The sequence below is a fragment of the Rhinopithecus roxellana genome, chromosome 4 (genome assembly GCF_007565055.1).
Source record: "Rhinopithecus roxellana isolate Shanxi Qingling chromosome 4, ASM756505v1, whole genome shotgun sequence".
NCBI lineage: Eukaryota > Metazoa > Chordata > Mammalia > Primates > Cercopithecidae > Rhinopithecus > Rhinopithecus roxellana.
Genome location: NC_044552.1, coordinates 33,605,468 through 33,631,036, shown reverse-complemented (window position 1 = coordinate 33,631,036; position 25,569 = coordinate 33,605,468). Strand labels below are relative to the sequence as shown.

At 49.7% G+C, this 25,569-nt stretch overlaps 1 protein-coding gene across 3 annotated transcripts in view; it reads left to right on the top strand.

The window, feature by feature from the left end:
- Positions 1–770: 770 nt before the first annotated feature.
- Positions 771–25,569, top strand: part of MOCS1 (molybdenum cofactor synthesis 1) — a 29,214-nt gene continuing 4,415 nt past the window's right edge. The window contains exons 1-10 of one of the 3 annotated variants that reach the window (XM_030929023.1): positions 771–1,035; positions 7,509–7,635; positions 9,086–9,253; positions 18,350–18,514; positions 20,712–20,773; positions 21,119–21,230; positions 21,512–21,624; positions 22,141–22,251; positions 24,538–24,658; positions 25,182–25,229. In XM_030929023.1, the coding sequence (XP_030784883.1) occupies positions 835–1,035; positions 7,509–7,635; positions 9,086–9,253; positions 18,350–18,514; positions 20,712–20,773; positions 21,119–21,230; positions 21,512–21,624; positions 22,141–22,251; positions 24,538–24,658; positions 25,182–25,229 (1,228 nt within the window). In that variant the 5' untranslated portion in view covers positions 771–834. Of the gene's footprint in view, positions 1,036–7,508; positions 7,636–9,085; positions 9,254–18,349; positions 18,515–20,711; positions 20,774–21,118; positions 21,231–21,511; positions 21,625–22,140; positions 22,252–24,537; positions 24,659–25,181; positions 25,245–25,569 lie in introns of all 3 variants that reach the window. The other 2 variants (XM_010389734.2, XM_030929024.1) reach the window with 2 other exon arrangements.

The window sequence follows — 25,569 nt, the reverse complement described above, 5'->3', positions numbered from 1 at the left end:
AAGGACTACAGCACTCTACTTTTTACAGAGAGGAAGAGGCACGCCCCACCATTCCCAACACATATTGAATCTTGACTGAATGACTGTAGAAAGCAGATTGCCCTGGGTTTGAAACCCACCATCAGCTGTGTGACTTCGAGAAAATTACCTGGTCTCGCTAAGCCTCAATGTCCTCAGTTGCAAAATGGACATTCTATTCATACCGGGATTGTTTTAAATAACATTTAGCATGGTGCTTGGTGTATAAGAACCATTTCAAAAATGTTGTCCACTGATTCTGTGACTTCTTCTCATTCACTTTTTTTTTTTTCCATGGAGAAGGCAAGATTGTTAATATCCTTTTGGGGCACACCTGGAGAAGTGTATCTTAAAAGACCTGTTTTACAACCACAATCTGCACTGTGGTGCACTGAGTGAGGTGAGTCATGCAAGTGTAGGATCGATCTTTTTATTTAGAACGTTGATATTTCACGGACTTCTGAAAATTTATTACTATTTTTTGAAATATTACATTAAAAAATTATAACCGGAGTTTTGCTGGCACCCTCTTAAATTTTGCACCCAAGGCAGTGCCTCATTCATTTGGCCCTTGTCCTGTCCTGCCTACTGTCACACCACGACCTAAAGCTGAGACTAGAGCAGCCAGAAAAACTGGAAGGAAAAGAATCCTGTTCCCCACCTGAGTTTACCCTTCTGCCCTAGAGCTCTACCCCGACCCAGGAAAGTGGGCACAGGGAGCGTACTACAGCTCCCACAAGGCCATGCGGGACAGCGTCCTAGCTTATTGGCTGCGCGGGTCCCGTCCTCCTCCCGCCCCTCCCCGCCCCTGCTGGGATGACCCCGGAGGCGAGTGCCCGGCCAGTGTGCTCCCGAAGCCGGCTGTGGGCTGCGGCTCTGCTGGGATCAGGCTTCATGGCGGCGCAGCCGCTGTCCCGGATGCTGCGGCGGCTCCTGAGGTCCAGCGCCCGGAGCTGCAGCTCAGGGGCTCCAGTGACACAGCCCCGCCCCGGGGAGTCCGCGCGAGCTGCCTCGGAGGTGAGCCCACCCCGCCCGTGTCCACAGCTTACCGGGGCGGGAGTGGCCGGAGCACACTGCCCTTTTCCCCCAGTAGCTCCCGGCCTATCTGCTTGGCCGCTTCTAGGAGGGACCCCTTGGCAGTCCTCAGTGGAACGATGTTCTCCAGATGCACCTCCCGGTCTCACCCGCTAACCCAGCGGGAGAGGCTCCTGGGAGTCCCGCTTCAGAACCTCCCTGCCCCCCAGCCACGCCACCCCTGCCGGCTCTGAGCTTGGCCAGAAATTGGGGTAAGCAGAGGACTGGGACTTTGGGTCCAGTGAGATGTCTTATTAGTACCCTTCAGCCTTGCCTTGAACCCACCCTCTTTCTTAAACATTTTCCCTCCCTAGCCCCAGAGCTCAGAGATCAGGTGTCCCAGTGACACCTGCTTCATAGTGTGACTGACTAAACATGTCACCTCGGTGTCACCAAAGGTGAGTTGTTACTGTAGTCCCAGGGCTCTGTAACCCATCCTTTGCTGACTTTCCTTGTCTCATTTTTATTAACCTTGGGAGGGTTCAGCCAGAACAGGGCAGGACTGGCCTCTTCCAGGTTAGAAATTAATACCTCTGACTTTAGGGTTTCGGGTAGGATCCCTCCGTCCTTGACAGCACCCTTCAGAGAGTTTCAAGTCATGAAAAGTTTTAGGTTTTGGTTGTTCTTCTGCTCAGGTGGTTAGGGAATAATTTGAGGGGAAAAATACCTCTTTTTCATTTAGTGAAACCTCTTTTCGGTACCTATCTAGTCGTTTTTTCCCGTCTCCCAGAACTAGGCTTCCTGTCCTGGGATCCATAAGATCACTGCTCCCTTCTCCCCCATATTGCTCAATGACTTCCGCCACATTTGCTTTCCCCAAATCTAAGTCCCTCTGGGATCCTCAGATAAGCAGGCCCATGGTTGGGAAGTGAAGACTTTTTAGTATCCTTGAACTCTTGACCGTCATTGAAGAAGAGATAGTAAAGCAAAGATGGCTGAGAGATCTTTAAAGAATTCAAGAAAAGGGGACGTTTCTTCTCCACTCCCCCAACCCCCAGTTTATTTTGTACTGGTCTTTCATGAGAGAACCTGTGTTGAGTGGCTCGCATGTGAAAGCAGTTAGTCCTCACTAAGCCATGTAAGGTGAGTAGAGTTTGTATGTTCAGGTGAGGGGGCTAATCAAAGTTAACTTTCCTCCAGTCGCAGAGCTGTAAAGTAGAGGGCAAGGAACTCTAATGATTTTCTGTCCTCCCTGTGTGGAGGCCAGGGAGAGAACCTGCTCCTGTCCATCCCTTTATACTGTGAAGGGAGGGCTAATGTTGCAGAAAGGAGAACATAGACTCTGGGGCAGCCCCATCCCTTATTAGGGGATTCACCAAGTCCCCTTACCCCTCAGTGTCTGTTTTCTCATCTGCAAAGTGAGAATAAAAGTGTCTACTTCATAGAATGTCACAGGGATTAAAAGAGTTAACATATGTTAACGTATATACTTAGAACAAAGCTTAGCCCGTGTAAGTGCTGTGTTATGTAAATGTTGGTGGTAATTACTATTATCCATGCTGCCACTGGCACATGCTGTGTCCTGTGAGTCCCCTCCCATCTGGACTTGTTGGATAGCTATTCTGTCAACTCACATTGAATCCTGGACATCTCATTAGGGTTATCTTCAGCAGACTGGGAGTTCCCGAGGGCTGGGTGCACCTCTGCCTTTCTATCCCCACAGGCGCTTAACACAGGATTGTGCAGGCAGTGGATTCAGCCAATAATTGTAGCTGCTTGAAACTTCGAGTCACGTGGCATAGTAGACCATACTGGACAGGGAGTCCCATGTTTTCACCTGCCAGTTTCGCCTCCAATTTCACCTGGCTTCTGGGGCTGTCACTTCCCTTTGCTTCATGTTTATAAAATAAGAGGGCTGGGCCAGCCCATCATAAGATGGGGGAGGGCACAGAAATCTGTCTTGAGGAGACTCTAAGGGGAAGTGAGTCTGGAAGTGGATCTGTTCTGCTCATCTCTAGAGCTTGCCAATTGGGGTGGGGACACCTTGAACCCCTTCTTGCAGGGTCTCTCTCTCCCAACACGCCCACACAGGGCTCTGGTAGTCTGGTTTGGGATGGGAGGTGCTTGGAGAGCTAGGATGGAAAGCCACTGGGCATTGTTTGTGTTGGCAGGGTGAGGGTGTGAGGGAGAGAAGCGAGGTGTAAGTGGGAGCTGGCTGTACAGAAAGGTGGCTGTGGGCTGAGTTCAAGAACAGTTCGAGTAGCTGCTGTATGTGGAAAGGGGTAGTGTGTGGGTCAATGGGGAGGTGGGTGGAGGAGACACAGCGACCTGCCAGCATGTGTCTGAGGTGGCCCAGACAATCTTTGCAGGGTTCAGCCCAGCCTGGGAGTACTGTACCCCTCTTTCTCCCTCTGAGGCTCCATAAGGGCTTTGTTGGGCAACAATGAAGCCTGCTGCCTGTGGTGGGGGAAGCAGGGAGAGTGAGTCCAGGCAAGGCAAAGGCACCCAGCTGTTCAGGGGGCCAGAAAAAACAAATGCTGACTAGGGGTTAGGCTGCAAGGAAGTGGGTGTGGGTGAAGGTAGGAGGAGTACAGCAGGGCCTGGTGAGGGAGAATGAGGGGGAGCAGGGAAAGAGGGCTTTTCAGGGGCTCATCTTGACTTCCAATCTGCCAAGCTCCTGAAAATCCATGTGTCAGCGAAATGTGACTGTCCTTGTCAGGAGCCATAGGTGTAAAGATGTCACACTTAGGGTGGGAATGAGGGGAGGGGGAAGGAGAATCAGGCTAAGCTAGGCTCTTTGCTGGGTCCTCTCATTTAAAAGAGATTAATTTTAAGAGGCCCTTAGTATACATCATCCCAATAGCAGGGTAAATCAGGGCCACTGATACTTAGATTCGGAATGTGCTTTTTTTTCTCCTCAATAACCCTGCTGCTCTGTTTAGACTTTGGAGCTATGTGAGGGCTAGCCTTTAGCAGTCAAATAGATGCCCAAGATTAGTGACTAGTAGAGGAAGGCATCTTGAGGGCAGGGTCCCACTTTAACGCTTTTGTCCCATCCTTCCCCACCCCCTTCACCCCACCCCAATCTGCACTGGGTAGACATGAGATGACCAGTAGTGTCTGGCAGGCTGCCTGGTGCCTGCTTATTAGCCACCAGTATTGGTGGTCCTGGGGATGCTCAGACCCCACGTGGGTGGTGTGGCAGCAGCTTTGAAACCCCCCCTCTGGCCATCTGTTGTTAGTAGGGTTGGAAGGCTCGGGTCTTGGAAGGGAAGGGAAGCTGACAAACTAGAAAAACTGATCACAGCACACAACGGTGTTCCTCCACAGATCACTGACTGGAAACCTCTGTGCCAGGAACTCCTCCAGTTGAGTTAGGTTGGATTATTATTTCCACGGCATAGATGAGGAAACTAAGGTTTGGAGGATTTAGGTGACGTGCTCAACAGCTAGACCTGGCTTGTAATATAGGCTCACCTACTCCAAATCCTGTGCTCAGAACCACAACAACTAGCCCTGGATTCAAAGAGCACCTAGCGCTTGGTGTCACTAGGCTGATGGTTCTCAGCCCTGGCTGCACAGCTGAGGCACTAGGTTAAGCTAGAATCTTGGGACGGGGCTCTGTCATCAGTCCTTGAAGCTCCTTGAGTGATTTTGATGTGCTGCCAGGGTTTCGAACCACTGTACCAGGTTAAACCATTTTGACAGTAGAGACCAGCCGGGAAATGATTACCCCCATGTAACTGGGTTTTGCATATACGACCTTTCTGTTTAGGGACAGGACTATTTGTTCATGTGATTCAAAATGTACCAACATCCTGTGCTAGACACTGGGGATACGGAATCAGGCAGGATGACTTCTCACAGAGAGGAAATAGGCCGGGCCAGGCTGGGACCCTGGGAATATGATCCATTTAGGGCTTCCTACTACTTCTGACATGTCCCAGCCCTCCTGAGCAAGCAGAGTTACTGTCTACTCTGTCCTGTAATTCCCTCTGAATCTTGGGCTCCTTTGACTGGTGCTGATATTTTTTTCCTCCAGGAGATTTAAGGGACAGGGAAAAAAGTAGAAGAATGAAAGCAGGGCATGCAGTGTTAGAGAAAAGAAGATGCAGGAATGAGGCTCGTTAATATCTAAGTAATGAGTTTGCATTGTTGGCAAGGTGAGAGTGTGTGTGTTTAGGAGGCTGGATTCAGAATGGGTGATACACATAGGGTCACAAAAGTTCTTAAAAGTGAAATCTGACCAGCCTCTCCCATTGCCAGAACAAGAGCACTAAATTCCATTCTTCTTTTGAGAGAGTCTCGCTCTGTTGCCCAGGCTGGGGTGCAGTGGTACGATCTTGGCTTACTGCCACATCTGCCTTCTGGGTTCAAGCGATTCTCTTGCCTCAGCCTCCTGAGTAGCTGGGATTACAGACTCCCGCCACCACACCCAGTGAACTTTTGTATTTTTCAATAGAAATGGGGTTTCACCATGTTGCCCAGGCTCGTCTTGCACTCCTGACCTCAAGTGATCTGCCCTCCTCGGCCTCCCAAAGTGCTGGGATTACAGACGTGAACCACCACACCCAGCCCCTAATTCCATTCGTGATTGCTCCGTCACACTGCTTGCTCTCAGATTTCTGCTGAATCATGCTCCTTGGTCCTCTCACCTCCCAATTATTTGATTTATTTTGACTCCTCCCCCATCCAGCCACCCCATCCCCCCAACATGTTAAGACTGGGTTGAGGGGGGTATCTTGGCAAGTGAAGAGGTAGAATCTGGGGTGACTAACATGACTGAATTGCAAATAGCTGTTGATGAAAAAGAAGGCACAGCACGGCAATACATCCAGATTCCCAGGTATCTCATCTGGACTCTGGTGGCTGATGGGATTCTTGATTATGGAGGGCCCCCACCCCACCCCTGAGGCTGTCTGTGGAAAGGCAGTGGGATGAGTTTGAGTTTTCTCCATCACACCACAGGGACGGAGGAAGTGACTGTTGTGATTATAGCAGACTGCAGTTAGAGAAGTGACTGCTGCTTACTCCCCACAGGATGGTGAGCAGGGCTTCTCAGAGGAGGTGGGAAATTCTCCTGAGATGGGTAGAGTGAGGAATGTTTTATGGGCCCAGAAAGCAAGAGCAGCCTCACACACACTCTCATGTCTCTTATCTTTGAACCATTCAGTGGCTCTTGACCCAGTCAAGGGCTGCCGATGAGAATTACCTGGAGAGGTTGAAAACATAACAGCTTCAGAGATCCATATTTAGTCAGTCTCCACTGGAATCTTTTTTTAAAGTTCTCCAGATGGTTCTAATGTGCAGCTGGAGCCGAGGAACTTACTGAAGCAAATAATTCTTCCTCCTAATGTAGTTGCGCTGGACCTCTGGAGGGCTGGAGGGCTTCTACTCTCCATCATAATTTTAGGTGTTCACCTACCATCTTCCAATACCACTACTACCACCCGGCCCCCATCTTTACTCCTAGCAAGACAACCTTAGCCTATAGCTGTATTCTTATTTTACAACTGGGAAAGCAGGCCTGGAGAAGTTAAGGGACTTTTACAGCGTGCCAGGTCATACCTGCCGCAGAAACCAGGGTTTCTTGTCCCCATTCCAGAACCTTGTCTGTAGATCTCATGCATGACTTCCAGGGTTGTGATTTTTTTGTCTGAAATATTCTAGAGAAGTGACTTCTACCCACCCTAGTTGTCATCCTCCCTATCTTCTTGGACTCTCTGTGTGATAGAAGGGAGGAATTTAGAACCTGGAATCCGAAGACCTGGATTTGAATCCCGCTTCTGCCGAGGGTGTTCTTGGACCCCATCCAAGCCTTAGTTATAATAATCCCTCGTGGAGTGGGTGTGGGAATGAAATAGAATGTTCTTTGGAAACTTCAAGATGCTTGGTAAATGTTACTTCCTTGGAGCAATTATCTCATCAGCATCTGTCAGGACCCAGGTTGTACTCTCCAAGGACCGATACATCACGGGGAGATGGGTCAGACTAGTTCAGACTTGTACATGGGAAAGGGTGAAGCTGGCTCGCTCCCTTCTCTCTGCAGGACGGGTTTGGGCCTTGCTTGTGGCCTTCAGCAGTGTCTTCCCATTTATGCTCGAATGCTCGCGATCATCGGTGCACGATCCCTTTTTTTTTTTTTTTGCACTGGCTAGAGTGAAGAATAAGCGCTAATAGATTCCCCCGCACCCTTGCCTCCACATTGCTGCCCAGCCAGAAATCCTCCCCGCAGAGATCACCACCCGCCCCCTACCCCCGAGCTGAATACTTAAGGGGTGGGTCTTTCTCCTCAAGCTCATTTTTCAATGAGAGGGACAATCCCAGCTTCCCCAACATGCCAGAGCCCAAACATGTGGAAGGGTTAGAAGCTCCGCACAGATGTCAGAGTAAGGGAGGGGGCAGGTGGTTCTCCTTGCGCCTCTCCCCAGCCCGGTAGCAAGGGCCCATGCTTCCTCCCTGCCCTGTCTTTGCAGGAGCTGTCCAGGCGGAGGCAGTTCCTGCGGGAGCATGCGGCCCCCTTCTCTGCCTTCCTCACAGACAGCTTTGGCCGGCAGCACAGCTACCTGCGGATCTCCCTCACGGAGAAGTGCAACCTCAGATGTGAGTCACCTTCCTGGGCCCCCTCTGGGCTGGTGTCCCTCTGCCGAAGCAGCCTCTAAAATCTCCCTGTGCCTGGAAATCCTCCTGAGTCCTCCAGTTCTGCTTTCTAACTTCCTCACTCGCTACCCCTTGCTTACCAGGCCTGGTGGGCTTCAGGGGTAAGATAGGGGTCAAGGCTGAGTTGTATGATTGTAGAAGCTGTGTCCTACTTGGGATTAGATTTGAAAACAGAAATACAGTTGGATTTATAATTAAGATTGGGTCTTGGACCTCTCAGTCTTCAGGGATCCTTCCTTCTGTTTCCCTGTAGTTTCCAAAGTCCAGGACATGGCCAGGGGTGGGGTGGTGGACATTATAAACATGTGAAGTAGACAGCCATGCCCATGGCAGCACTGCTGACTCTGGAGGTGCCCCAGTCCCATAACAAATCAGCTGGGGCCAGGCTGATAACAAAGAGGCCTCATTTCATAATCCTTGCAAAGATTGCTCTGGACCTGTAGCCACTGCTGGAGGGACTTCCAAAGTTGATCTTCCTCCCCCTCTTTCCCCTCCCCCTTCCCCCCCCTCTTTCCCCTCCCCCTTCCCCCTCCCCCTCTTTCCCCTCCCCCTTCCCCCTCCCCCCTTCCCCCTCCCCCTCTTTCCCCTCCCCCTCTTTCCCCTCCCCCTCTTTCCCCTCCCCCTCTTTCCCCTCCCCCTCTTTCCCCTCCCCCTCTTTCCCCTCCCCCTTTCCCCTCCCCCTCTTCCCCCTCCCCCTCTTTCCCCTCCCCCTCTTTCCCCTCCCCCTCTTTCCCCTCCCCCTCTTTCCCCTCCCCCCTCCCCCCTCCCCCCTTCCCCCCTGCCCCTTTCCCCTCTTTCACCCTTCTCCCTTCCACACGTTCTCCCCCTCCCACTTCTCCCTTCCCCTCTTCCCCCCTTCCCTCTTCCCCCCTTCCTCCCTTCCCCCCTTCCTCCCTTCCTCCCTTCCTCCCTTCCCCCCTTCCCCCCTTCCCCTTCCCCCCTTCCCCCTTCCCCCCTTCCCCCCTTCCCCCCTTGCCCCCCTTGCCCCCTTCCCCCCTTGCCCCCTTCCCCCCTTGCCCCCTTCCCCCCTTGCCCCCTTCCTCCTTCCACCCTTCCCCCTGCCCAAGTGCCCTCAGCCCAGGAAGTGAGGCCAGACTCTGCCCTCAGCCTAGTTCATCTCTAACCCATGCCCTCGGCCTCCCACTGAGGGATGTTATGGCCAGATTGTATGTGTTGGGCATAGGGAAAGGTGTTAACCTTTCAGAAATGAGAAAGGCCAGGCCTGGGGAAATGCTGGCCTGAGATTTTTCCACCTCAGGTTTAGTGAGGTCTCCGCTCACGTCCAGATGTGTTTGAGAAGACTGGCCTGATGAAGGGTTGGGGAGTGGAGGCATCACAGGGCTGTGGCCATGCCTGTTTCCTCCCTCCACATCTCCATTCATCCTTCCCTCAGGTCAGTACTGCATGCCCGAGGAGGGGGTCCCGCTGACCCCCAAGGTCAACCTGCTGACCACAGAGGAGATCCTGACCCTTGCCCGGCTCTTTGTGAAGGAAGGCATTGACAAGATCCGGCTCACAGGCGGAGAGCCGCTCATCCGGCCAGACGTGGTGGACATTGTGGGTGAGTTGGACGAAAGTCATCGCCACTCCTCCCAGCGCTGCCTCATCCGGCTGGACACTGATGTCATTGTTAACATTGGCAGCTGACATTCATTTAGCACATGACACTCACTTGGTCCTTCCACACCTGCTGAGACAGGTGCTATTATTCTTTCCATTTTTGATGAGAAAATGAGGCTTAGGTTGAATAACTTGCCCAAGGTCATGAAGCTCGCAAATGCCAGACCTCCATAGCTTATTGTCACATTGAGATCAAGGTCCTCGCCAGGAGGCCCACGTGACCTGGCTCTTGCTGACCTCCAAAACCCTCGCAGGCTTCTCCACCTTCCCCCTCCTTCCCATTCACGTGGCCAGACCTTGACACGTGCTATTCCCTTTGCTGGGAGCTCAGAGCGCTCTCCTCGACCTCATTCAGGTCTCTGTTCACATGTCATCTCAGCAAGGCCTTCCTCGACCATCCTGTCTAAAGTGCATCCTCATGTACTCACACCAGCCACTCTTTCCCAGAAATTGGCAAGTTATAGCAGCCAAATCTGGGCCAACATGTGTTTTTGTCTAACTTGCAAACTGAGTGTGTTTGTTTTTTGTTTGTGTTTGAGGTAGTCTCACTCTATTGCCCAGGCTGGAGTACAGTGGCACTATCTTGGCTCACTGCAGCCTCCACCTCCCAGGTTTAAGTGACTTTCCTTCCTCGGCCTCCGAGTAGCTGGGATTACAGGCACACACCGCTATGCCTGGCTAATTTTTGTGTTTTTAACAGAGACGGGGTTTCGCCGTGTTGGCTAAACTGGTCTCGAACCTGACCTCAAGTGATCCACCCCCTTCAGCCTCCCAAAGTGCTGAGATTACAAGCGTGAGCCACTGTATCCTGCCATGGTTTTTATATTCCTAAATAATGGGGAAAAAAATCAAAAGAATAACATTTTCTACCACATGAAAATTATAAAATCCTGTATGTTCAGTGTCTGTTAATGAAGTTTTATTGGAATATAGCCATGCCCATTCATTTACATATTGCCCGTGGCTGCTTTGGCAGAGTTGCTTGGTGATGACAAAGACTGTGTTGCAAAGCTGGCCAGCCAAGAAGAAAATATTTACTATCTGGACTTCTGCAGAAAAAATGTGGCAACCCCTGTCCTACCCACTTACCCTACTTTGTTTTGCGTCATAGCATTTATCTCATCCTGGCACTGTGTGATTGGGTTGTGTGTTTGGTTTCTTTAATTGTCTGTCTCCTCCATTCACTGGTGTGAAAACTCTCGGGTTGCTAGAGCAGGTTTTGTTTTTGGCATCCAGTACTGTGCCTGACACATGGTTGATGCTCCCTGAGATTCGTTGAATGAATGGAGACTGGGTCAGAGTACAGTCTCTGCAGTATGGCATACTCCTATTTGAGTCTCCACTGTGCATCTTACAAGCAGCGTACCTTGGGCAACTTTTAAAATCTGTTGTAAGCCTTGAGGCAGTGATAGTACCTAACGTTATAGGGTTGACCTGAGGAGGAAATGAGAATGAAATGCCCAGCCTGTGGGAAGTGCTCTGTAAAGGTAGCTCTAAAGGGCCTCTTGCCATGAACTGTTTCTAAACCCCAAGATCAGGAAAGAGACCTTTGCTCATGTAATTATAGGTGGTGAAGTCGGGGGTATGAGGTTCCGTGTTCTTGGTTGCTGCCCGCTCCAGCTGCTTTGGACAGGACCTCCCACCCCTCAGCTCTCTGGCTCAGTAATTGTTTGCTGGAGTACCCTCTTATGTGCCTCATACTGTGCTGGGCACACGAAGGTGAATGAGCACCAGCACTGCTGTTGAGGACCCATGGTCCACTGGAGGAAGCAGCTGCTGTATAAGGGGCGCCTAGGTGCTGTGAGAGTCCCGAGGAGGGGCCCAGGTCCCCCTGACAGCCCTCTTCTCCCTCCTGCCCCATGGCCAGCTCCCTTCAGCCCTGACTGATCACTTGGCCTGAGATCCTCTGTCATCCTGTGCTGGCTGAGCTGGCCCAGGCAAGCTGACCCCATGTTCCAGGCAGCTCCTCAGGGCTAAAAGGCAGGCTGGCTACCAGGAAAGGGCTGAACCTGCTGAACCCAGCTGCTTGCCAGGCCCAGCCCCCTCATCCAGGCCACTTCCTCTGCCTGGCATCCGTAGGCATGGGCCGCCTTGTGCTAGGACCTGTGAGAGAGCAGAGGGGGTGAGGATCACTCACTGGTCAGGGAGGTACAGGATGACTGAGCACAGGTATGAGGACTCAGGGCTCTCCGCCGGAAACCCCAGCATGCACAGTGGGAAGAGTGAGAGCTGGGGAAGTTGGTAGCTCTGTCCCCATTCTGCCACTCTCTGGCTGGGTGAACTTGTGCAGGTTCCTTCCCAACCCAGGGCCTCAGTTTCTTCAGTTGTGGCTGAGCCACTTTAAGGATGTTTTCTGCTATGATATTTTGTGGTTATTGGTCCTGGCTGGTGGAATGGGATGGGCAAGGGGTGATCACCACATAGATACTGGTTAGGACAAGGCCCCGCCTGCAGTGACCTGCTTCTGAGGATTTACCTTCTGCCTCCCAGGGGGTGGGGTGGGGGTGGGTGAAACACCTCCCCCGCCCCTCCCCCAGTGCTTCAAAAAGAATGGCGGCTGCACCCTCTGACTTCCTGTGGCGCTGTGTCTGTGAGCACTCTGACATCTCTCAGGGGCTAGCCTCTGATCTTCCCCAGAGGAGCTGTTTCAGAACAAAGCAGCCTTGAAGGGCAGGGCAGATGGGTACTGGTAGAGGAGGGAGGGACAGAGGAAGAGTGAACAGAAGTCAGGGCCAGGATGTTCACAAACACCTGTGCCTACCCTCTCAGGTGAGGGTTTTGAGGGGCCCCCACCTGGAGGCAGAGCAAAAGGATTGCAGGTTTGGGTTTCTGCCGAGCCTGAGGTCCCGTTCACCTCACTTCCCTGTCTGAAGTTCTGTCAGACTTTGAGAGGTGCTGCAGAACACCCCACGGGAAGGGTTTGGGCCTCTCAACGCTCTCTGGCTCCCTCTGCCAACCTTTGCCTCTCCGGCACTTCTCCACCCTGCTTCGTGTGTAGACAAAGTCCCATGCCCCTTCTTTTCAGCTGAGATGGGTTTAAAGCACTATCTTGGTGCAAAAGTTACAGCGGGTTTTGCCATGAATAGCATTGTCCCATAGAGCATGGGTGTCCTATCTTTTGGCTTCCCTGGGCCACATCGGAAGAATTGTCTGAGACCACACATAAAATACACGAACATTAACGATAGCTGATGTGCTAAAAATTCACCAAAAAATCTAATGTTTTAAGAAAGTTTACAAATTTGTGTTGGGCCACAAAGCCATCCTAGGCCACCTGTAGCCCGTAGGGCACAGGTTGGACAAGCTTGCCATAGAAATTCCCAAGATGAAGGAATGTTCTGCATCGGTGTAGTCAGATATGGTAGCCACTCATAGCTCTTGAGTGCCTGACGTGTGACTAATGTAACCGAGAAACTGAATTTGTATTTTACGGACTTTCATTCATTTAAGTAGCCTCATGTGGCCAACAGCTGCCATGCTGTACAGTGAAAGTTAGGGTCTTCCAAAGTAAGGAAGAAGGAACTAAGTGCACAAGTACTGTGAGAGTGTTGGAGGAGTTTGCAGGGCCCTTGTTTTCCATCCTAACTTCCCGAATGACTGGCCACTGCCAGATGAGCTGGACTCAGCTTAAGAATCACTCATTGGGGAACGGCAGACACTGGGACCTACTTGAGAGTGGAGGGTGGGAAAAGGGAGAGGATCATAAAAAAATAACTATTGAGTACTAGGCTTAGTACCTGGATGATGAAGTAATCTGTGCAACAAACCCCCATGACACTAGTTAACCAATGTAACAAACCTGCACATGTACCCCTGAATATACAAAAAAGTTGAAAAAACAATCACTCATTGCTGCAGCTTCTTCCTTTCCTTTTTCTTTCCTCCCTTCCTCCCTTCCCTTCCTCCCTTCCCTTCCTCACTCCCTCCATTCCTTCCTGCCTTTCTTATACAATATAGCTTGATCTCACAGCTTAAAGCCCACGAGAGGCTTAATGTAATGGAGAGCCACTGACAGATTGTGAAAAGGGGTAAAGCATTTTGTTTTATTTTTGATGGGCTCCAGTTGCATAGAATTAGGTTAAATCATAATCCTTGGTTCATGAGATATTGTCATCATTGATCCCTGTATGACTTGCTTTACTTTATTCATGTTAATTTATGTATTTTACTAATGTTAGCGGTTCCTAAGGAAACCCACTATACCACCAATTACTTTGGCAATAACTTTTAACTACCTCTGGGGCCTTCCCTATCCTGTACCCTGCCCCCACCCACTGCCTCCTAAGGTAAGAATTCCTCAGTTTTCTATTTATCATTTCCTTGCTGCCCCGTCACCCCTTTTTCTTTTTTTTTTTTTTTTTTTTTGGAGACTGGGTCTAGCTCTGTTGCCCAGGCTGGAGTGCGGTGGCACGACAGCTCACTGCAGCTCAACATCCTGGGTTCAAGCGATCCTCCCACCTCAGCCTCTAGAGTAGTTGGGACTACAGGTGCACACCACCACACCCAGCTAATTTTTGTATTTTTTGTAGAGACAGTGTTTTGCCATGTTAGCCAGGCTGGTCTTGCACTCCTGAGCTCAAGTGATCCTCCTGCCCTGGCCTCCCAAAGTGCTAGGATTACAGGCATGAGCCACCACACCTGGCCTATTCCCTTGCTTTTTAAAAAGTAGATACAGCGTTTTGAACTTTGAGTGTCATGCTGTGTGTAGTCTTTTGGGGCTTATTGTTTTTGACTCAAGTAAAATGCACAATGTTAGACAGAGTTGTAGTTCTCTTCTTTCCTCTGTGGTCTACTGTTACATCATGTGAATGTACCCTATTTTCTCCTTTTAGTGAGCATTTGAATTGGTTCCAGCTTTTTTGTTGTGGACGGTGCCGCTTTGAACATTCTTGTTTTTGTGAACATATCTTGGTGTACAATTTCTCTAGTGGTGGAATTGCCGGATCATAAAGCGGGTGAATGTTCAACTCTGGAAAACAATGTGGCATTACTTAATAATGTGGTTGTGCCAAATACACTTTCACTAGCACTGTGTAAGAGATCCTGCCAAATGACCTCCCGACACTCAGTATTATTCTTGATATTTGCCAGCCGAACAAGTGTAAAATTGTATTTCATTGTGGTCTTAATTTGCATTTTCATGTTTAAGAATGAAGTTGACATCTCTTCACATGTTAATTAGCTATACATACATATAAAATATATTTTACTGTGTAATTCCTGGTCATGTCTTTTGCCCATTTTGCTATTTGGTTCTTTGTCCTGTCATATTTATTTGGTGCAGCTTCTTTATATGTTGCGAATATCTCTTCCCAATCTGAAAAAAACAAGTTACACTGTGTGTAATGGTTGTTTTTTTCTTTTATGGTTAGTGTTTTCATATCTTGTTAATGAAACACCTAACCCCAGATCAGATCACCTACCTTTGTTCTTCACTAAAAATTTTAAATTTTGCGTATAGGTCCTTAAACTATCTGTAGATGATTTTAGGGAATTCAGTGTAATTTTTTTCCATTTGGATGTGGATAGCCATTTTTTTTCTAGTTCTTTATATTGAACAATCCTTACTTCCTCCACAAATCTGCCATTCTGTAAATATTCATCTGTTTCAGGTTCTACTGTGTTCTGTTGGTCCATTCGTTAGTCTCTGCCAATATCAACTGTCTTAATCACTGTAGCTGCATCAGTCAGTTATCTGGTAGGGCAAGTTCTTTTTATTCTTTTGCAACAGGGTTTTACATACATAAGGGTTGGCCATGTAAATTTTAAAATCAGCTTATCAAGTTTTTTTTTTTTTTTTTTTGAGACAAAGTCTCACTCTGTCACCCAGGCTGGAGTGCAATGACATGATCTCGGCTCACTGCCACCTTCACCTCCCGGGTTCTAAGTGATTCTTCTGCTTTGGCTTCCCAAGCAGCTGGGATTACAGGCATGGGCCACCACCACATCTGGCTAATTTTTGTATTTTTGGTAGAAACAGGGTTTTACTACATTGGGCAGGCTGGTTTCGAACTCCTGACCTCAAGTGATCCACCTGCTTTGGCTTCTCAAAGTGCTGGGATTACAGGCATGAGCCACTGTGCCTGGCCTCCAGTTGACTTTTAAGCTAGTTCTTTGGGCAGTTGCTCCTGATTTCTTCAGTAAGGGGATAATCAGTGATGATGCTGAGGTCTCAGTGGGCAAGGGAAAGAATACAGCTTTCCTTTATCTATTCACATTCTTTGCTCATCTTCATCCCCTAACTCATACCATTTCAGAACACGTAGCCTTCTTAAGGACTTACATTGTTAAGTTCTTAGATTCCTAGGTTCTGTGTTTCTCCAGGGTTGATTTGGTAGAAGTGAACAACCACTGCTAATTTTCCTAATTGGCAGAGCCGAAGTGAAGCTCTTTCCTTTTTCAAATAGCTTTTATTTGTAAACTTTATTTTATTTTTTTACAAAAGTAACTTATGTTTATTTCAGAAAAGCGGCAAGAATGTCGTTACTGCCTGTTTGTAACCACTGTTGACATTTCGGTTTGATGACCCACCTGCCATTTTTCTCTGCATCTCGTATTTACTATTTTTTGTGTTTACTGCATCTCGTGTTAACTGTTCTTTCTACGTAATATAGTGTGTGCATTCCCTACACCCTAATGTATGATTTTACAGAGTCATTTTGGGTTACATAATATTCCATCCCGAGAAAACATAATTTAACCAGTTTGCTATTGTTAGCTCTCTAGATTTTTTCCCACTTCCCTTAATTATGCATTACCTGTAATGAACATCTTTGTAGGTAAATGTTATTCACATCCACGATTATTTCCCTAAATTCTTAGTGGAATTTCAGGTCAAGGGCTTTAAAAGTTCATGTACAACTTCTCTCCAGCAAGATTATATGATTCTATTCTTACACTATGAATGTGTGCATTCCCATGCACCCCTATCTTAAACTGATGATGAATTTTGTAATATTCTGCCTTTTCTAATATTCGGCTTCACTTGAGCACTTTACTGTTGGTTTCCTCTCTCATGCAGAGCTGAGCTGGGTCTTCGTAGAGACATACGTTTACATAGCTTCTTGGAAACAACTGGTCTGGTGGCCGGAAGGGTGTAGTCAGTGGCACTGTCCATGTAGCAGAGGTCAGTTAAAGTCCATGGGGAGGGGTGTTTGTGTGTCACCTACATTATAAAAGAAAACTTGTTCGTTATAGAAAGAAATTTTACCTATAAATAAATACAAAAATCACCTATGATCCTACTGATCAAAGATAACTGCTGTGTCCATTTTGATGGCTTATCTTTTCTCTAGATCTTACTGGATTTGAATGTGAGCAGGTATGTTTCTTCAGATTCATTCTTTTCATTCTTTAGTCTTCTGTATCCAGCTCTTTTTCAGAATGCCTTTGCTGAATTTTCCAGCTTGTTCATTCATTCCTGTGTCCATTCTGCTTCTCAAATTTTTTCTTTTTGTAACTATATATTGTTGAATTTTCAAGAGCCCTAATTAGGGTTTTTTTCTTGGTTTATTTTCAGGATTGAATATTTATCCCAATGAGGATATTCCCTCTGCTTTTTAAAAGAATTGTCTTCTGTTATCACTGTTCCTTCTCCTCCTCCTTTCATTCTTCTATTTGGGGAACTGGTTGTCTTTCTTTCATGCTTCCTCCTTAAATGTTTGATTCTTGGCAGTGTACTCATCCTAGTGCCCGAGGTCTCTGTTGGCCTGCCTGGTAATGTTGTTTGTTTCTGTGGGTTGCTCCGAGGTTGTGGAGAAGGAGTGTGAGGTGCTACTGAGTGTCACCGGGACTCAGGCCTTGCCCCCGAAATGGTTTGGTTGTGTCCCCACCCAAATCTCTACTTGAATTGTAGTTCCCATAATCCCCACGTGTCATGGGAGGGACCCAGTAGGAGGTGATTTAATAATGGGGGTGGTTGCCCTCATGCTGTTCTCATGATAGTGGGTTTTTGCGAGATCTGATGATTTTTATAAGGGGCTTTTCCTGTTTTTCTCAACATTTCTTGCTGCTGCCATGTGAAGGACATGTTTGCTTCCTCTTCTGCCATGATTGTAAGTTTCCTGAGGCCTCCCCAACCATGCTGAACTGTGAGTCAATTAAACCTCTTTTCTTTATAAACTACCCAGTCTCAGGTATTTCTTTATTAGCAGTGTGAGAAGGAACTAATAGAGCCCCATGGCTGGCGTGAGTGTCTGCGCTGGTGCTCTATCCTTGAGGCAAATGCTTCTGCTGCCTTCCCCTGCCGACAGGGAAGGATGAGGCCAACCTGTCCAGCTCCTTCAAATATAACTCCCCTGTTAGACAACCTCCCTGACATGCAGTAGGACCCCTCTGCTCCTGCACATGTGACTACTAAGCTGCGTGCACATTAGTCTCTCCCTGTTTTTACAGAAACTTCTCCTGGGTGCACTTTGAGCTGTGGTCTCTATCCATCTGATCGGTCCCATCTGCTTTCCCTCTTTCAGTACTTCTTTACCTTTCTGGGCTATCTGCAGTATTCTTTCTTACCTTCCAATGCTATTATGGATTTTTAAAATCCCTCCATTATTTCTAGGGATATTTGGTAGAATGGAGCTGTCAAATAGCACTTAATTCAAACACTTTATGTTTCCATTATACAGAGTATCAAGACCTGTGTAGTACTTGATTATTAAGAGCAGAGTCCTGAGTCAAGTATACATGGATTTAAATGCCAGCTCTTCTTACTGTGTGGCATTAAGCAATTTTCATAATCTTTCAGAGCACCTCTTATCTCCTAAATGAGATAATTGTTATTATGAGGACTCAGTGAGCTAATGTATGCAAAGCCCTCCACAGATCACCTAGCACAGAGCACTCAATGCTTAATCTTTTCATTATTTTTGCCAGTTTTGATTCTTAGCTTTCTTTTTAAGTTAGGTCTGGTTAATATAGGTCTGCAGAGAGCCTCTTTTCCATCCGTCTTGTCTAGACAAAGAGTTTTGTCTTCTAGCCCTTCTCCCAGCCTCACCAAGAACAAGCAAACAGTCTGACCTCTTTCTTGCTGTCCTTATAGCCCAGCTGCAGCGGCTGGAAGGGCTGAGGACCATCGGTGTTACCACCAATGGCATCAACCTGGCCCGGCTACTGCCCCAGCTTCAGAAGGCTGGTCTTAGTGCCATCAACATCAGCCTGGACACCCTGGTGCCTGCCAAGTTTGAGTTCATCGTCCGCAGGAAAGGTGAGTGGATGTGGATGAGGCGGGTGTCCCTCCCAGGGCCCGCACATAGCTGGGAAGGGAGGGCCATTGCTGAGCGAGGGGACTGGTCACTTCTTGTTGTCTGGGCTATCAGTAAGTCAAAGCACTTATTTCTCACCCCGCATCCTTGCCAAATGTATGTCAGGGACTTTGGGGGTCAGACGCCAATGACCTAGGGTGACCAGCCTCCCCACCGCCCCAGCCCCAGTTTGCCCAGGACTTGAGGGGGTTTTAGAATGAAGGACTTGAAGTTTTAAAACCAAGACAGTCTGTGGCAAACTGGGCCGAGTTGGTCATTGTACGATGAGCTCTGAAGAAACATGGGACAGCCCAGGGTGGAAGTTGCTGCCCTGGGATGCCAGGGTCTGGGTGTGTGCTGCCAGATGGGGGTCCCCCAGCAGTCCCCCATGGTTGTCCCTGTGCCCACCTGGATATAAGCCCCTCCTATGCACCCCCTACTGCAAGCACACCCACACCTTCCACTCAGCTGCCTCAGGAGGCCCGAGGTAGAGAGGTGGAGCCAGCCTTGAGCTCTGAGTCACAGTAGACCAGTGCCTGGCTTCCCCTTGGCATGGACCTCATGTTGAGGCAAAGGCTCTTCAGGTTTGGATACCCTTTGATATGAGGAAGGGGGGTACATGACTGAGGACTCTGGAGGATGAGAGGGATGGCGGGGAGACCCAGATCTCCTTCCTCTTCCTTGGAAACAGCTTCCCCACCACCTTCTTTCCTTCCTTTTCATAAACGGGGTGTGATGCCCTGCTTTAATACCTTCCATGTGCTGAGGAAGCATTCATGGTGTCTCCTTCCTCTATGGAGGGCTGCTGCAGGTGCTGTGGAGGGGACAGAAGGCACATGAGACATTGCCCTGGCCTTACAGGCTGCTAAGGGCCAAAAGATCTCATTCCAGGGGACAGCCTTTGCTGGTCTTGTGATATTGATTAAAGTGTTACAGGGAGGAAGAAAGAATTCCTAGCAGGAGAGAACTAGGAGGGCTTCAAGGAGGATGCATGTATGCTGGCCTTGAGGAACAGGACGGTTTCTGAAGGGGAGCAGGAGTACAGAACCTGCAAGGGCTCTGTGGTGGGAAAGTGGGAGGTGGATCTGTGGGCTGTACTGCCCGCATACACATTCTCCCTTTTTGTCTCTCATTTCCTGGCACATGGATTGGAGACATTGGATCTTCCCTCCCATTCATATTTTGTCCACCACCTGCCTTTGGAGGGGAGTGTTTTACAGAAAAGGAAACTTATAGTTCTAGGTTATTCTAGCAGCAGCATGTTTTTCAAAGCTACACATTTTTCCCTTTACCTTCTCACTGAGCAGTCTGAAAATGCTGCAAGGAAACCATGGAGGCCATCTCTAGGCACCCTGTCTCACAGGTGACCACCCAGGCTGTGCAGGCTGGGGGTGCTGTAGGGGGCCAGGATGCAGTAGGTGATCAAGTGATTGGATGCATGAGAGAACTGGGCAGTGAAGTCAGCCTGGGGTCACACTGACTGTGGTTAATGATTGTTGAGGCAAATAATCACTTACCAGCCCTGGAAAAGCACCTGTGCGTAGTAGGTGCTCAGAGAGTATGTGTTGAGTGAATAATTGATGGACTGTTGAGGAGAAAACACTGAAATCGGAGTGGAAAACCTGCATTCTGAAAGATGGAGCAATGAGGCTTTGGGCAGGGCATTGCCTCTCTCTGGGTCTCAGTTTCCTCCTGTAGACTACAAGAGAGTTCAACTAGATCCAGGGTCAGCATGCTACGGCCCACAGGCCACATCTAGCCCCCTGCCTGTTTTCATGTAGCCTTTGAGCCAAGAATGCATTTTACAGATAACATTCAAAAATCAGATAAATTCAAAAAACATTAACTATGAACCCCATTTAAGCAAAATATTGTCCCTGCAGAAAGAATTGCATTATTGTATCCCATTTGTAGATCTGTTTTATAAAACATTGTACTCAGTTACTACCACATTTTGAATTTAGTCAACACTTTGTGACATATACTTACTTGGATCCTCAATTTTGCCTCTTGGCTTGCAAAGCCTATGATATTACTCTGGCCTGTTTCAGAAAACGTTTGCCAATCTCCAGACTAGATGGGCTCTGGTGCTTTTCCATGGGGATGTGGGGGAAGAGGACAGAGGACATAAGTTCCTGGATCCTTGTTTCTCCCTCCCAGGCTTCCACAAGGTCATGGAGGGCATCCACAAGGCCATCGAGCTGGGCTACAACCCTGTGAAGGTGAGGCCGTGCCCCCGCTGTAGATTCCCGACTTCCCTCCGCACCGCCCTGGCCTTCCCCTCAACGCCCCCTGGCCCACTTGAGAGCCCTCAGCTCTGGCCAGCATGGCTGAAATACGTGCACCCTCCCACCTCTTCTCTCCCTGCTGGTCCAGCCCTGCCCACCCTCGAGAGAAACGAGAAAATCAGTGACCCCATGGAATCCCCTAATTTAGAGAACTGAGTGGGAGAAGCAAGGAATGGGTCCCTGAGTGGAAGGCCTCAGTGAGTGCCAGGCCCCCAAGCGTCATCTCCATAAAAGAATGCAGGGGACACAGCCGTCTTGGTCCCCTTGTTCCCTGGCCAGGTGAACTGTGTGGTGATGCGAGGCCTTAACGAGGATGAACTCCTGGACTTTGCGGCCTTGACCAAGGGCCTGCCCCTGGACGTGCGCTTCATAGAGTACATGCCTTTTGATGGTCAGTGACCAGGGACGGGTGGGGGAGGGAAGAAGGGATTGGGCCTGCAGGTCACGCAGGGTGGCTCACCTGCTGGGTATGGCTGACCTCAGGGGCAGTGGGTCTAGGATTATGATGGGCTGTTGGTGGCTTCTCAGAGTCCACTGTGGTTGTGATTCAATCCACCCATCTAAGAGGCTGAGAACTGATTGCTATGCTATGGCAGGGGATGGACTCAAAGACCCCGGGGCCCCTTCAACTCGGATTCAGAAGCTCCCCTTGCCTTCCCAACCCAAATACAGGCAACAAGTGGAACTTCAAGAAGATGGTCAGCTATAAGGAGATGCTGGACACTATCCGGCAGCAGTGGCCAGAGCTGGAGAAGCTGCCAGAGGAGGAATCCAGCACAGCCAAGGTTAGGGAGCAGGAGGGTGTGGGACAGGCCTGGAGGAATGTTGTGCCTCCACCCGAGGATGGAGAGCTAGCAGGGGGCTGCATTGTGGTGGGGATGCTGTGATGTGGGATGGTGCCATTTAAGCAGGAGGCATCAGTGCTATCACAACCGCCTCCCTGTTTCATGGATGAAGATATGGGCTCAGCTAGGGTCGGGGGCTCAGTAATGTGTCAGAGGACACACTCTAGGAGGTGGCAGAGCGGGGTGCTCATCCCTCTTCCACACAGACTTTTCTAAACATGCTGCCCACAGGTCCCTGCCTTAGCAGCTTTTATTAGGGCAAGCCCAGTGTAGGTCACCCCATGGGTCATCCATCCTACCAGAGTCTTCTATCACCTGAGGGCCTTGGGTGGAGCTTCACAAGGGGTCCTCTGGGAGAGGGCTGAGGAGTGGAGGTTCTGATGTCATGGAGTGAGAGACTGGGCTCAGTAGCCCATCCCCTCCACTGCCCTTTTGCTCTCACTGTCCCCTGCCCAGGCCTTTAAAATCCCTGGCTTCCAAGGCCAGATCAGCTTCATCACGTCCATGTCTGAGCATTTCTGTGGGACCTGCAACCGCCTGCGAATCACGGCTGACGGGAACCTCAAGGTGAGCATCCCCTCCTCCACGGGGACCCCTTGCCACCTCTGTGTTCTTGTATCTCCTCCCACCTGTTCTCCCTGATTGGAGAGGAGGCTGGCAGGGCACAGGGGTGTGGTTGGTGCAATGTCAGGTTTGGGGGCATCATCGGAGCAGCAGGTGAGGGTGAACTCATGGCCCCTCTGGAAATGTCACCTTGATTCCTTCCTTCCTTCTGTGGGGCTCTGAAGTTGCTTCTGGTTTATTGGGAGCTCCTTTCCAGCTCTCATGGAGAGCTGAAGGATCAATGTGCATTTTGCCTGGCCCTCACCATGGTTAGCCCCTTCCGCTAGGCCAGGGGCTCAGCTCTGAAACCAGAAATGGATGTGACTCATATCTAACAAGCATGTCCTATGCATTTGGCCCTGTGGGGGATGTTGGGACCCCCTCTCGTCAGGGCCATGCAGACTCGCAGGCAAGACCAAACAGAGGCAATGTGTGGCAGCACGAGAATCCTTGCCACACGCATGGCTGGATAGGCGGTGAGGGTGCAGGGCCTCAAGAGCACTACAGACCTCGGTGAGCCTTGAAGAATGGGTGAGACAGAAGTGGGGAGGGGAGGGTGCACACGTAGGGTTCATACTGGTTGGGTAAACAAGGGCAAATTAAAGTCAGCTATGGGAAGACTACATTGTAGAGGGCTTTGGTTCAGAATGTGTTCTGTGGACAAATAGTGTGCTGTGTAAGGTTCCTGAACAGGGGAGACATCCCCCATGTGTTTTATAAACTGCAACCTGGGTGTGATGACAGGAAGACCAGTTAGGTGGCCATTCAGTGGTTCTCCAAATATGTTAGAGTGTGAATTGAAGGGAAGGAAGACTCAGAGAGCTTGGTAATGTTTGCGGAAGGAGGGGAGGAAGGCATCATGTTAGCTGGAAGGCCTTGGGATCTTTTACAATTGTGGGAGGGTGATGATAGTGGGTTGGATTTAGATGCATCCAGTTTGAATCCAAAAGGAACCATCCAGCAGGTTGCTGAAAAGCTTGGGGGTTTTCTGGGCTGGAGATATGGAATTGACTTGGACTAGAGGTGGTATCTGTATCTGTGAGGTCTTGGCAGGAAGTGGAAAGTGGGATTCTGAAGAGAATGCAATGAAGAAGCTATTTATAACATATAGGATTAAGGGAACCAATAAAGGATATTGAGGTACTTGGGACCAGCAGCAGCAAAGTGCTGTTCCCACTTAGGAAGGGCAAGGAGGTGGGCATTGATGTCACAGGGGCCCAGGAAGGGCTGGAGCCTTATAGGAGAGGCCACCTCTTTGGCACTTCAGCTGTGCAGGGAAGCAGCTGCTGCCAGATGCATCAAAGCAGGGAGGAAGCAGGGGAGAAATGCCTCAAGATCGTTCTTTCCCTTTACCCACTGATCTCCCAGGCAGGAGCCAGCTGGAGCGGAGTCCACCAGGTGAAGTCCACAGGAGGAACCTCTTTGTTGCAGAGAAGGGAACCTGGAGACTGGCTGGGGAGTGAGGCATGAGGAATAACTGGCATGGTGAAGAAGTTAGACCTATCCTAGATTTCACTGGTATCTTCTCCAGTGGTCTCTGCCCTCAGAAGCTTCTCAGACATTCTCTGTGGCCACAGTGCCTTGTGCAGAGCTGGCACAGAGTAGACACTTAAAGTTTAGGTGGAAGGATAGTAGGTATATTGATTTCTGGGGCTGTCTCATCCATCCCTCTTACAGAAGCTGAGAAGCAATGAGCGAAGTTTGCATGACCTTAAGTTGTCTGTCATGCCCAGCAGCCCTCAGCCAAAGCTTCCAAGCAGTGATCAGACTCAGATAGGTACAGGGCAGGCGGGTGATGTCCACAAGGGACTTGGAGGGGCTGAGGTGAGATGGGATGTGTGTGCCACAACAGGGAGTAGGAGACTTCCAGGACACACACAGCTCCAACTGATTGGGGGCCATTCTCATGGTGATAAAGAGGCCATTCCAGTAAGTGTCTCAGAACGTACAGATCTGGATTTTTCCATGCTATCTCTGTTGGCATCTACTTAGTTTTTAAAAAATACGCTAAGGGAAATATGACTGTAACTCACATACAGGTATTCGGAAGTCCAATTTTGCATCTTGCTCTTCTAGCCTCTCTGACCTCCCTATAAAACCTCTGTCTCTCACCACTGGGGACCCTGCCATGGGAGGTCTGGGCCCTGGTGCTCCTCCCGGAGGGAGGACCAGGGAAGGAGTTAGCTCTTCAGAGGCCAGGAGGCCAAGGCTCAGGGATAAGGAAGGCATATTGTCCTCACCCCCACGTAGGTCTGCCTCTTTGGAAACTCTGAGGTATCCCTGCGGGATCACCTGCGAGCTGGGGCCTCCGAGCAGGAGCTGCTGAGGATCATTGGGGCTGCCGTGGGCAGGAAGAAGCGGCAGCATGCAGGTAAGGGCAGGATGGGGAGGGTTGGCCTGGATGGTGAGTGTGGGCCTTGTCCCCAGGACGGAGGTGTGGAGTTGTGGGATGAGATGACCAAGGAACACCTAGGAGGAAGCTGGCAGGAGTCAGCATCATCCCCACTACCATTCACTCCAGTTGGCCCTCTGGCCTCAGGGTGCAGTGATGCTTCTCCTTCCATGGGGAGATGTCATAGCAGAGGCTGCACAGGAGAGGGGACCCCACATGCTCTTGGGCTGTTTTACTGGGTGGGGAGACAGGGGTATCATTGCTTCCTTCTCATCCCGCATTCTGTTGAGGGAGAGCAGGGTCCTGATGTCCACACACTGTTCTTTGGGCTCAGCCTTGAGCGACCTATGCACGTGTGGGGGCCTTTTGTCAGGGCGCATATAGCTGAGCATGTGCTCGGGGGCTGTCAAGTGCGTTCGTTTCAGTGAACTCTCCCCTCCCTACCCTTTCTCTCTCCCCCTCCCCTGCTTTCCTCTCCCTCCCCATCTTTCCCTCACCCCAGGCATGTTCAGTATTTCCCAGATGAAGAACCGGCCCATGATCCTCATCGGTGGGTGACCCATCAGTACGTAACCACTCACCCTTGTCATTTGGGGATCCCGTGGGGTGGGAGCCGCGCCCTAGGCACCCCCAGCTCCTGCATTTCATGCTGATTTCTCATCCTTGTTTTTCTTCTATTCCTCCTTCATCTTTTCTTAACCTTCAAGGTTTTACTGTTTCTTCCCCCACTGTTCATGATCCCCCATTACTATACCTGCCACAGAAATGATCCTTCTGTCTCACCAGAAATTGGAGCAGGGAGATGGTCTGCCAGATTTAATGATCACTAAGTTAGTGGCTCCCTGAGAATTGAAATCCTGGTTAAAACAGAGGCCATTTCCTCGGCTCGA